At 36.6% G+C, this 13,797-nt stretch overlaps 1 protein-coding gene across 21 annotated transcripts in view; it reads left to right on the top strand.

Moving 5' to 3' along the window:
- Nucleotides 1-13,797, top strand: part of SNF4Agamma (SNF4/AMP-activated protein kinase gamma subunit) — a 78,035-nt gene that overhangs the window by 43,879 nt on the left and 20,359 nt on the right. For 16 of the 21 annotated variants that reach the window (XM_020957423.2, XM_086830120.1, XM_086830123.1 and 13 more), the window contains one exon: nt 1,266-1,302. In XM_020957423.2, the coding sequence (XP_020813082.2) occupies nt 1,266-1,302 (37 nt within the window). Of the gene's footprint in view, nt 1-277; nt 705-1,265; nt 1,303-13,797 lie in introns of all 21 variants that reach the window. The other 5 variants (XM_020957428.2, XM_086830130.1, XM_086830129.1 and 2 more) reach the window with 2 other exon arrangements.

The raw sequence follows: 13,797 nt of genomic DNA, 5'->3' as shown, positions 1-13,797 counted from the left end.
GGTAAGAGTGCTGACGCTGGGAACATTTTTTCTGCTCCATATTCGGACAGTATTTTGCATTATGGTCATTATTTCATTTATTTTCCCATTTCCGCAAAGCCGAAAAATAAATAAAATGCCAAGAGGGAAATTCTTGCCTGTCGGATAATTGAAAAATATACATAAATTTATGCGCTCCCGCTGAGGATGTAGGAACAATTTGCATAAATTATACCCCGAAGTGGGCAACACAGTGTACAAATAAATGTAAAACAAATTTAAATTAAAATTTATACAGAGAAAAAATTTAAACGGACACAGCATCTCAAACACCACCTGGCGTTGAGTAAAAAGAGCGCTCGATACAAAGCAGTTGAAAGTCAAGCAGTGCGCCACAAGCAGTCTTTTCTTGAATTTCCATTTGAATTTGTCGATAAAATTTCTATCTCTTTTAATAAAATGGAAACCCCACAAAGTGAACTTAAAAAATTATGAATCACCTGAGCTGATACTCAATTAAACATATTGTGTATATAGAAATTAGTAAAAGTGTAGCAAATATGTCGGCTGTAAAACGATGGATTTACCGCCACACCCACTCAAGCAGTTCGGCCACGCCCCCTGGGCCACCGCCCGTTTCGCCCACAACGAAAACGCGGCGCGGGCGCAGTCACTCCCTCGATGTTCAATCCCTGCCTGGAATTCGAGCAATGATGACCAACAATGTAAGGTTTTAAGGCCAAATATGTTTCTGATTATCAAATGTTTTATTTACTTACGAAATACAAATAAACATTAGTAAGTGAAAATTAAAGGAGTTAATAATGTGTAGTCCTATGTCATATCACAACGGGAAATTAAAACAATTTATTCATAGTTAATAATGACATAATAAATACTTTTTCCCAATTATATTGTAGACATCAATAAAATTTAAAAAAATAGTTTAAAGTTAAGTGAATTATAAATAGTTATTTTTTTACTCCGAAATATTCAGAGATTTACTATAATAGCTGAATTAATATGTTTCCCTAATCACATTCAAAGTGAAAAACTTAAAAATGATTAATGTTTGATCTCAATATTACAATTTTAATATATTGGATCTCAGAGAACTAAGTAGACAGAGTGGAACTATTTACATCAAGACTTAAAATATATACATATATATATAAATAAGAAATGTATTATAGATTAAAGTGTAACCATTAAGACATTGAGAATATAGTAAAAAACTACTTGGAGTATTCAGATGATTAATTACTTTTTATTTATTTGTTTTGCAGCGTGCGGCGGCGCATCAACAACAGTTGGCTGTTCAAAGTGAGTACAATTCTCAGTGAAATTACATTTTTGTTTTTTTTATAAACTATTAGATAGAACTGCAAGTACACTAGGCTACGTCTTACCTGACTTAACCATTTACACAAACCATCAGGGAATTTAATTAAAACGTTCACAGCACTGCGTCAAAGTCAAAGCAACCTTGACTTTGAAATCGAAGCGACGTTCGTACAAAAAGAAATATAAACAAACTGCGAAAACTGAAAACAAAACAAATAAAATCGCGGCAAATAAAAAATCATCAGCGGGCACCTTAAGTGGAGTTTTCGGTGAGCGAAAGAAAGAGAGCTTCGCATAGACAAGCAGAAACAAAGTGTTTTACATATGTAAATGTCGGTTAATATTTATTTATTTGCTTGCTGACCGATGGAATCGATTCGAAACCGCAGCCAGCGAGAGATCGGACATAGAAAACAAACCGAAATAAATAGAGAACAAATAAACAAGGCCCGAAAAAGCCATTAATTCTAATGCGTGGGTGTGGGAACTGTGGAATATTTTCATGTTTTGTTCGTTCATTGATGGTTCGAGTGATGTGGAAACATGCCGACACATCGGTGGCATTATTCAATTAAAATTACTTCTAATTTGATTAAGAACTTTATTAACTAATTTATCTGGCAATCACATTAGCACAGAGACAACAATTTATGTCGATCTATGTATCAACTCATAGTGCTAATAGTTTAATTACATAATCAAATCACTTACAGCGTTCGTTTGTTTTTTTTAATGTCAAAAATTATATTTTTTATTTGCTAGGAATTACTCTAAGCTAGGCAAATGTTTTGTTGCATACTTTTAGAAACCCTAGGAAAAATATCAAATCTCTCCGGTTATTTGGAAATATTTTTAACCTAATCACATTTATGAATTTAAAATCACCATTTCAAATGTCACCTATTTAAAATGGTCGTTTTCTACATAACCAAACGAGTAACAATTGAAATAATAATAAATTAAAGCATGCACAGAAGCAGTACAAAACCATCGGAATAGAAAGACATCAACAAATAACAACTAATAAAATGTTGTTTACAAGTTTCAAGTAACATAAAAATCCGAAAAAAAAAATAGTGAGAGGCTCCTCTCACTGCGAGCTTTGCCCCAGTGCTGCGTGTGTGTGTGCAGTGAGTGTGTGCGAGGGAGCAAGAGTGAGTTGCAAACCAACTGTTGCTGCTGCTGCTCCCGGGATACTTACCCTTTGCTTGACCTTGAAAATGTTTGTGTGTACAGGCTGCACTTTTGCTTTTGTTGCTGCTTCTTATGCTAAGCTGCAGTTTCAATGTCAATCAAAAGTAAGAACGGAGCAAAACAGGCTCTCTCTCACTCTGTCTGTCTCCCTCCTCTTCTCTTTCTCTCTCTGGCACTCTACTCTCATTCAACGATGCATTTTTGTATTTTGTTTTGGTGCCACGCCGTTTATTTATTTTTTATTCTTTCCTTTATTATGTATTTCGCTTTACCCTTTTACTCCACCGGCTTATGACGCAATACAATTGAATCACACGAGAGCGCAAGAGAGGTGGCGAGGGAATGGTAGGATGCCGGGCCTTAGAAAGCACATTAAAGCGATTTTTTGCAACCCACAAACAAATCTCAGGCCGGCATTGATTTTGAAGGCAGTCCACAGAAAACATGTGTAGGTTTTATTGGTGTATTTTGTTGCATGCATGTGTATACATACATCCATATGTTGTGTGTTATATTTATTATTGCTGTTATCTCGCTGTTAAGTACACAGCATAAGTATAGAAACGAGCTTTATTTATTTCTCAAGCCAAACAACAGCATAAAACGGCGCAGAACTAGAGCAGACGAGGTGGCTGCAGGGGAGCAAGAGCGAAACAGACGATGGGTTGAAAAGCAGAAAGTATCACGTAGAGTGAGTGGGACAGACAGGCAGCACAACCCCATTCTAAGGGCGAAATATTTGGACTGTTGTTTTGGTATCTCTGTCTCCCCTCTATCTCTCTCTCTTTTTCTGCCTACGTGCGTTATGGCACACACAGCAAGAATCAACAAAAAGAGCATTAGAATCGATGGAACGAAGAAAACGAGCGAAAAAAGGAAATCAAAACAATAACAGCAATGTAAAGCCCATGTAACACGACAACAAAACAAAAGCAGTACAGTGAACATTATAAATAAAACTTTTTTCGAAAATGTATAAGCACAGTACGAAACTAAAGTTGCTTTAAAAATCTCTCTGGTAAAAGGGGTGGGTAGCATTTGTTAAGCATACAAAAAGACCCGCCACTTGTAGGGAAGGTCATAAATTGATACTAAAGAGAACAGATGTCGAATACACCTGATAGGGGCTTGGGTTAAACATATGTATGCATAGAATTTGATTGTAAGTCAAGCAATAAACCTTTCTAAAACAATTTTGTAAGATACCTGGAACCCAAAGCATTGTGAGTGAAATTAATTTCTCTAAAACTTGCAAATTTTAAGTAATGAAGACAAATGTTGATAATAGCTAAGAACGTGTTGTGCAACTTCCAAATAAGTAAAAATGTTAAGTTTTATTTAGATTTTCTGATAACGGTCCTATTATTCGATATAAATTTAATTTTTTCGCCAAGGCAGAATTGATGAATGTTGTCACTAAAGTTTGTAAAGCTAGATTTTCTAGTCTCTGAAAAGACAAAATTGACTCGTCTGGTGATCAAGAATCTACATACATATTTTCCTTAAGTTGTTACTTTTACAATTTTTAAAAAATATTTCTCAAAGTCCGTGAATAATATGTTAAGATCAATTTTAAAAAAGCTCTGTATAATTATCGAATTTTTAAAGATCGAAATTGTGGCACTACGGATGCTGACGCATTCGGGACTGAACAGAAATCCGAAGCATCCGAATGTTCACGAACGTTCGGGGCATCAAGTGGGTTAATTTTACCGAGGTAGGCCTGTAATTCCAAATTCCGTTGTTAGGCAATAATAAGGGCGGCGGAGACGCGGAGAGATTCCATATATGAGGCGAAAAACAGAAAGTGGTTCGGAATTAAGTGAGATCAGTCCCTTGCGGTCAGCTGACGTCGTGCCACGCCCCGAAAATGAAACGCCCAACCTCTAGTCTGGCCCTAATCAACTTGGCCAACTCGGCGGTTATCTATCCACGGCCTTTTGCCTATTATGTATTCCGACTCCTCCGATTTTGCTTTGCTCGCTTGATTTTCTGTTGTGCTCACCTTTTTCTCGCGTTACACAGTATTGAGTCTGTATTGGTTTATATACATATGTACGAAACAGAGAGAACCAAAATCTCACGCACACCCTCAAGCAGCCTTGCCGGTTTGCCACACACATCTGTATATATATATTTATGTATATATAAGCAAACACATCTGTATGTACATACACCTCAAGTTAAAATATTAGCAGTAAATGACATTTATTGGATCTTACAGACTATATAGTTCCTGTCAGTAAATACGTTTCATAACCATTAATTTGTTTGATTAAAGTACAAATTAACATGTACATATATCAAAAACGATTATAAAAATTAAATTTTCTTACTATAACGTTACAAATCTTGGATTTAGATATTTATAATGTATGTACATGGTATATTTAAATTGATATAAATTTGACAACTTATTATATGTCGTAAATTAAATTTTAAATTCGAAACATACAAATATTCATATTCAAGAAGTCATTAAATTAGGTATATGAACATGTACATGTGTACATGTGTATTATATACTTTTATAGATAAATATTGATAAAATATCTTTTTAATATTTTTTATTTGAAAACTTATATTTTGTAGGAGTAACTAAAATTTTTACATTTATTCAAAAATTCATTAAATTTGGTATAGGTACTTGTACATGTGTATTTATACTCTTATAGATAAATATTGATAAAATATAGATGAGCTAACTTTCACAAAATTCATTTCTTAAATATTAAAGTTCCCCGAAAACTTGAAAAGAAATTAAAATTTGTATCGTTACTATTAATATACCCGCAACTGTATATTTGCACATAGATACAGTATCTGAGCCACATGGACGAATGCGGAGCGCAGTTCGAATCCAATTGCCGGCAGAGTCGGATGCTCAGTACTCGTCGCTGCCAGCGTCACTCCACGTGATTTTTCGACATTTAGTGACTTGTGACTCGTGAATTTGCGCCTTGTGAAGTTGGGCCCTAATTAATTAATTAATCCGCGCGCCCCTAGAGTGAAATATTTAAACACTTGGCTGAGGTTGTTGCTTCGAAGAGAATTAATATAATTTATCTTTAAGAAACAGCAATTATTAAAATATCCGAAAACATAATTAGTTGCAGACAAAGAAGAAACTGGATTTCGGCAGCACACAAATATTTTCGTTTTTCGTACGAACTGTCCAACTATAAATATGCATGAGCGGGCAATTTATGGTCAAAATTAAACAATAAAATCACAAATGTGCGTGGATGAAACATCTCGGTTCTTGAATTTTTCTAATAAGAGAAGCAAAAACTGTCACAAAAGTTATAAAATATTTACGCTGTCAGTTAGAGCAAGTGAAACACGTTAAATCGGCTGTAACAAAATTAAGACTAAGCACAATGCCAGAATTAAGCAGATAATACACAAAAATTACAATAATGAAATCGTCGCAAACCAACAAACAAAAACAGAAGCGATGGAAGCGGGGAAACATTTGCATAAGTTAACATTTTAATTTAAGCAATACAGCCCAAGGGCGTGTAATTGCCATAAAAATTAAACAGAAAACAAAAAAATTAAATTCTGCCTCTTTAGCAGGCCGAAAAATAGTCGCCTGACATGTGACTAAATCTTTAAAATAAAATGAAATAGTTCAGAATTTCGAAAGCACAGTGGGTGAGAAAAGAGTGTATTCGGGCATCCAAACTTTGTAAAAACAAGAAAATTTCCATTTCATCTCCAATGGTTGATAAAAATACTCCTATTTTTTAATTTTTTAAACCTGACTTTGCTAACGGTTAATAATTATTGTGAGAAACTGTTTTCATACCGGCTGAGTTGTCTCTATTCCCTCTGAAATTGTATTAAATTTACATTTTTGTTTGTCCGCATTCTTCTTCTGTGGTTCCTTCCCCTTTTCGCTAAACTTTATTTAAATAACAGAAATAGTAGAGGGAACGATGAGATTTGATTTATAGCCGAGAGGCGCCAATCTGCTGCTGTTTTTGATGATGCTGCTGTGACGTAAGCAGAGCTAAATGTCCGAGGATGATATTTTGATGAGCCGAAAAAACAAAAAAAAAAACACACACTTGGTTTGTGACAGTGTATCTGTGATGTGTGTTGCGGTGCGGGTTTGTTTTGCATTATAAACCATAATTAAGATTGGATAAAGTCAAATGATCTGGAAAACGGGCTCTGCAGGTGTTCCTTGTGTCAGATACGTATGTATTTCTGACTGGCTTATAAATAAACGCAAAAATTCTTTTTACGGCCAAAACGAATGGAATATGCAAGGCTCGCACAAATGTTTATTTCTGGAGCGATTCCAGTACGGATTTGTCCCGATAAGCACTAATCCACATACATATAGTACGTACTGTAGTTGGGATGAGATGAGATAACCCCGCTTAGAGCGCTCCATAATAATCAGTCTCAATGGCGGCGGATCTACAATTGAAATCTACTTGGAATAGGTCAGTTTCAGATTCAGTTTCCTTCGTTGCCGATTTATAAGGCATAAACATAAAGCTGCGATAAATGTACATACATACATAGAAGGGGTAAACAAAGCGGAATATTGTTTTGTGAATCCATGAAACACTCTAAATAGAAGGTATTTTCGCAGCTAATCCAATTAAAATGTTATGTAAGGCAGCAGAGTGTTTTGCAAGTGTATATTTTGCTATGTGGGAATGCCTCCATAAATGAAATATAATTTCAAGACACGAGATACACGGGGAACGTAAACAACAGCATGTGGCAAGCCACTCTTCTCACTTCACTCGGGTTTCTGGATTCCGGAATTCTGGAAAACAGGGGAGAACGTTGTCGGTTGAGGAGAGCGAAGAAATGAAAACACGGCAATGAAGAAATTGCGCAGCAAAAATGTTCTCGCTGCGTTTTATTTTCGTTTATTTTTTCCCTTGATTTTTTTTTTGGCCAACAACCACTCGAACGAAAGAGAACGACATTTCGCACTCTCCGATTTTTTCTCCGATTTTTGCGTGCGGCGCAAAAGCCACCAAACAAGACAAGCCTTCGTGGGCTTACTTTGGGTTAGATTATTATACATATGTATACTTTTTTCCCCTTTGAGATAGGTAGTAATTTGTTTCTTTTCCTACTATCGATATGTGCTAAGATATGTACGTATGTACATATATTTGGCTGGAAGTCATGACAGTTGAGGTGTTGTCATTGCCACAACTATCGAGGCAAGCATGGTGCGGTCATAAAACATGTATGATCAAGTAATTCCAGGCCAATTAATGTTTGAGTTCATCAATATCTCACATGTTCCTAGTGCGGTTTTTGGAAACCTAGATTATCTGTGAATATCGATACCATTTATTCCCAATAGATTTTGAAAATTGTCAGATGCAACTCCAAAAACAGACAGAATTTTCTAGAAAAGATTATGAACAGCTTAAGGGCTATTTTTTTAATTTTTACATACGTATGTAACACTTGTATTCATAACCTGTTTTTGGTCACAAAGTAAGCATCAAATAAAAGTCCCTTGTTTGTTTTCCATTGACAATAGTTCAGTGAACTTCTAGAAAGTTTATCTTTAAGGTAGCTTATAAATTTTCTTGGTGCAACGTGGATGCATCTAGTAGATACTGATGATGTACCTCATCAATTTTAACGTGTCTGTGTGTCCTCTAGCGCATTTTAATTTATTTTAGCCTAAATACGATTTTTCCTCGATTTGAACCTGCAGATAATATCTTGGCTTTAAGCCATACCCTTTTGAAAGATATAATTTTTACTAGAAGTTTGTAACACAGTGAATGAGTCATTTTCGACCATAATGTATATAAATCTCTATTCTTGATAAGCATTAACAGCAAGTAGTATATAAAACGGAAAGACCAGATCGGGTGACTATATCACAAAAATTAAACTTTTAAAGTAATATTCTTTATCATTTCACATGTAGCTATCATATTATTATATTGTTTAGCTTTTATAGGAGCGATCGATCGATTTTATAAAAATAAGAGGTAGAGAGAGAGAAAGGGAGAGGTAGACATAATTACATACTGAAAGGGTATACAATCGTCGGCGTTCCGAAGTTAGACTTCTTCCTTTTTTTTCATGCTATTGTGGGGTCGGTCGCCTGAGAATTGGGTCAAGACGAGGAACTTACTCTAAACGGCAATTAAATTTCTGTTTCGATCTGTTGTTGCTTTTTTCCGAGCTGTTCAATTATAACTCCAGCAAACAACATAAGTATTTCATATTGTCTGTCTGTTGCCTGAGTTTTTATCGTTATCGTTATTGTTGCTCATGCTGTGTTGCCTTAATTACAACACGTTGCGATTGCTGTTGTTGCCTCATATATTTTATAGTGCACTTAGCATACAGGGTGTCCCAGAATGGACTATCAAGATTGACACTGAACTTGAACAAGCTGCATTATTTATTCTGTATACCGAGCATTATAAAATCAAGAGAGCATGGCGAAATAGATAGTACCGGTAGTCCGTCTTGCTAAATAAAACAAAGGTCTTGAGACATTCTTCTTAACTTACTCAAAAAATATGCACGTATGTACATATGCTAAGTTCACATAAATTCGTGCAATTAGGTCTTGTTTATTATTAAAACGATCCTCCTATTTCAAGATTAGTCTGACTAAGTATTCTTGGTAATTGGAGGACATTTTTCTCGGTTAATTGCTTTTGAGTCGGTGAACCACTTAATGAGATCCCCAGGCGGTCTGCTCTTGGTCTTGGCCGTCTTAGCCAGCTTGTTGGGAACAACCGCGGAACAACCTTTGTCACGTCAGCAGCAGCTCCAGACCACGCCCATGCTTCCTCACACGCACATGACGGCGATGGTCCTTGGACTTTTTTTATGTCATTTAATCCTGTTTCATATGGACAACCGAACGAGCTGAATGTGCATCTCATGACACGTTGACACTGAAGGACAGCTTAAAGCAGCAAAGTTAAAGGAGAACTTTTCACTATTCATTTAATAACGTAAACGTTGACATTTAATATATTCTAATAATGAGGTATTTTATATATATTTAGTTCGTTTTTATAAAGCAGAGAAATATTGGGTATCCTACTTAATACTTATTAAATTGATACTCAAAATGTCTCAGTTGAATCTTATATAAAACAAGAAGTTAACTTTTTGTATACTCTCTCGTTTTGCAATTGGTTCATTGAAAATTGATCGATTTTAGTGAATGAAATTAGTACAAAAAATTATCCAATCTGTCTCGTTTTGATTTATATAGTAAAGGAAACAGAAAGAAATAAGAATTAAAAAATGTTATTCAGATAGATCTAAAACTGCGAGAGTATTCTTCTTCTGAAACGGAATCATATATCCTTCTTCCTGTGTCAGGTTACTATAATAAAATCCATTTTTACTTATATTTATAAATGACATAAAACTATTCTAAAGGTTTAAACCACATTAGCTTGCAAAATGAGAGACTAGTTTGAATAGGACATGGCTAGATTGATCTGGCTGTTGATGCTGATCCCTTACTACGTGGCAAAGTTCTGGCTTCAACAATGATACCTTCTCTTCTGGAAGTGTATACATTTAATTACATATATGTAAGTTCGATAATTGAAACAAATGTGAGACTTTTAAACGTGACTTTTTCTCAATATTTTTTGCCTCTTTTCTTTGTTTGTGCTAGTTGCTAATTTGAAATACAAAGTTTTCAATACAATTTACGGATTTTAGCACGCAGCTCTTTATTGTGATTTATTTGGGGTATATACATATATATAGAATCGAATACAGATGTGTGATGATGGTTATATATTTGTAAATCAAACAAGGGAGTTGCTAAAAGTTAAGCACACCCACTTACTTTAAAAGCTGATAATTAGTATGCACGATTGGCTCTTCGAACAGTTTTATATCCCGATCCTATATCTTCGTTCCTCAAGAGCGTCGCAAGGAGGAGAAATTGACCTTGACTGTCAGCAGTCATGGGTCCAGAATGAGGTGACAAATCAAACATCTTCGATTGCCGTCGAGATACATCAATTGGTCAACAGCAAATGCTCAAATTCGCGGCGCACTCGAGTGTGTAAACAACTTGCTGTAATGAATCTTGTGCACACAGTGTGCGGAATATAGTTTATATTTACCCCGTGCACACACTCGGAATATATATGTATATATACTTGTATATTGCCACTATATCCACTATATAAAAATCGTACGTTCGCAATGCAGCCAAGACTTTGCCTTCGCTTCACTCGTTGATAACAAAACAAGAATAACAATTCAAATGTTTGTTCATCGTTTGCACTGCTATTTATGCGCACACCCGACTAGATACATATAGTATATATGTATATTCAGTATATATCCCAGTGTACTTTCCTACAGTAAACAAATTAATTCGACGTAAGATTTGTGTAGAACCTGTGTGCAATTAATAATGTTTTTTCCCCCGATGGGTTGCGATGGGAAGGCGGCGGCGGGGTGGATATTTGTTAATTTTCGCTTGCTGACTTATTATTTTTTTTAACTCGCACCCGGAAGTTGTAAAAATGTATGTTATTTCATCCAAGGAGAACCATCCGAACTTAAAGGAATATAGGGATAATGATAATGGACTTATAAATAAGAAAAAAGGTCATCTTAGGGAAGCCGAACTTTGTACACTTGTGAATTTTTGCAATTTGATATTAATAAGATATTTAATTCGAATGGAAACTATATAATAACTACATATGTATAGAATATCATGGAAGATTTTTAACAAATTTATAAATAATTTAACTAATCAAATGAAGGTCCATGGGGAAAGAGTCAGAAATACGCAATCCACCTGAAGATTTATGCTTTCCTTAGTCTCCTTTTGAAATGCTTGCATTAAAGGCATCCTGCTGGCCGTGTGGCAAGCTTTTCTTTCATTACGCATGACATTAACATTAAGATTTTCATTTTTCATTCCTTTCTCGACAACTGTCTCGTATTTGCTCTTCTTTATTTGCATTGTTCCTGTGCCATTGTCCTTGACTGGGAGAAAAAGGGAAGATGTGACGTAGTCTATCTTGTATGTGGCTTTTTTACGCCTTCTGCAATCTTAATTTCGCATCTTGGCCAGAAGCCAAAAGCCAAGTTCAATAACTGCCGCCAACACACGCCCAAAGTAGGCTCGTAAAACCTAATTAGCACTGCCAAACAACCTGCCAAAATACGATCCCGAGACATGAGTTCGCTCATTTGCATGATTTTCCCCGCCCAAATGGCCATTTTCGTTGACGTCAGCGAGTAGGAGCCAATAAATAACACATTGTCAAGGTCGGAGGGAGGTTCCAGGGGCACCAGGAACACCAGAAGCACCAGGGGGGAACCTGAAAGATAAAAACCTTAGGGCTTGGCAAAGTCTTAAGTTTGCTTAATCATTGCATCAGATTATTAGGAAGGTATTAAAGGTAGTTACTCTTATACATATATATACTTGAATATGAATACCTTTGTGTGTTTTTTATTTGCTCGGAGAAGGACTTGATATATTTAAGATCATATTATAAGTGATTGATACTATCCAATTCTCACAACCTATTACCTACATAATTAGGTAATTTTATAGAGACTTGGCCAACCTGTTTCCCTTTGCCATTTTTAGTTCTTGCTCTAATCTACTTTTTCATTTGTCCATTCTGTCTCCTCTTTTCACTTTCGTGACTTTCTTTGATATATCGCCTTTTTCGTGTGACGTCATCAGCTACGTAACCACGGATAGCAGAAAATGATTTCGTTACGGCGGGGCGCGTGAATTTCATTTGTTATGGTTGCCCAAAAGCCCCAGGCATACACAAAAGAAAACGCCTTTGGAGATAACGAAGTAATATATATATATACATATGTATGTATCTATTGGATGGCACTGTTGTTCAATGCCAGCGACAGGTTAAAGATCAGCTGAATACATATATGTATATAGATTCACTTGCGCGGAAAAGCCAAGCCGAGCCCCCGTCGTTGGCCCCTTTCCACTTTCCATTTGTCGAGGGGCTACTACTTCACCCGATCGGTTATGCAAAGAGCTGCAAATGTGAATCAGATGTCCGACTCACGAATCTTTCATCTTTCCAAGTGAACGGACGTGTTTTTTTTCTTGCGCTCTCGTTTTGTATTAAAGATTGATTCTAACCACTGGGGTTAACTTAAATTTTCTAATTTGTGTTTATAACTTCCCGTTCACTTCGCGTGTGCATGCAGCTATACTATTTTGTGTACATAATTGGCTTTATTTTCCAATTTAGTTGTGCTGCTAGTGTTAGCTTTTGCATATTTTGCATTCCTTTTTGTGCCTTCTTCGTCTAGCTTTTGTTTGCGCCGTCGCAACAGCTAAACGTTTTATCTATCTATCTCCCACGCTCTCTCACTCTCTCGCTTTAGCTGTGCCGCTGCACTTCTTATCTAATCTAATCTCATTCGCTCTCCCGCTCTCTCGCTCTCGCTGTTCATATCTCTGTTGTTATTTTTTCCAAGTACAAGTACAGTGGTAAGTCCTAATAATGTCCGGAAATATTGTCTGTTTAGTGAAAACCTGCAAAAAGGCAGTTGTTGCAGGTGACCTTACAATCGGCTGCTGGCTGTGCGACAACGTCATGCACGCCAAGTGTATTGGAGTTGCAGCTCGGACGGTGGACGATGTAAAAAAAAACATCGGTCTGCGTTTCTGTTGTGAGGCCTGTCGCGATGTAGAAAGGGAGATGATGTCTTTCATGCGGCAAACCAAAAGCGGTTTTAAGGGCATTTTAACGAGTTTTCGTAAAACTCTTGATATGTTCTTGGCGCTGGACACCCAATTTAATAGCCTTACGCTATTAAATGAGTCTCCTAGGCGCAAAAAAACTGCTACTGGTGGGCAGCATGTAGACGGACCCCAACTACCTGCAACGGGCTCTCAGCAGCAGCCTCCCTCGGCACAGCCCTCGACCTCAGCATTAATTCCAAGAGTGCTGAGATCGAGCGCTAGAAAAGATTCGGTATCCGAATGTGCAGCGGGAGTGCCCGTACCGCCGTTGATTTCTGTTCTATCGCCTGGGGGGTCGCAAATATTGACCCCTCAAAGTCCCGTTCACATAAATATATCTTCCCAGGGTGTTAGGCCCGGAATACCGGCCGACAATGGCACGGCGGATAACCAATCTGCCTTGCCAAAAGCCCTTATAGCTGTTCCACCAACGAGACATATTTTTGTCTCGCGGCTCTCCCCTGACCAAACATCGGAAGATGTTCTCGCCTTTATACAAGGCAAAACCAGAGCCGAAAAAATTAAGATAAAGGTGG

Source organism: Drosophila serrata, unplaced genomic scaffold, assembly GCF_035046125.1.
Source record: "Drosophila serrata isolate PLE 108 unplaced genomic scaffold, ASM3504612v1 contig_228, whole genome shotgun sequence".
NCBI classification, from domain to species: Eukaryota; Metazoa; Arthropoda; class Insecta; order Diptera; family Drosophilidae; genus Drosophila; species Drosophila serrata.
This window is presented reverse-complemented; position numbering and strand designations above follow the sequence as displayed.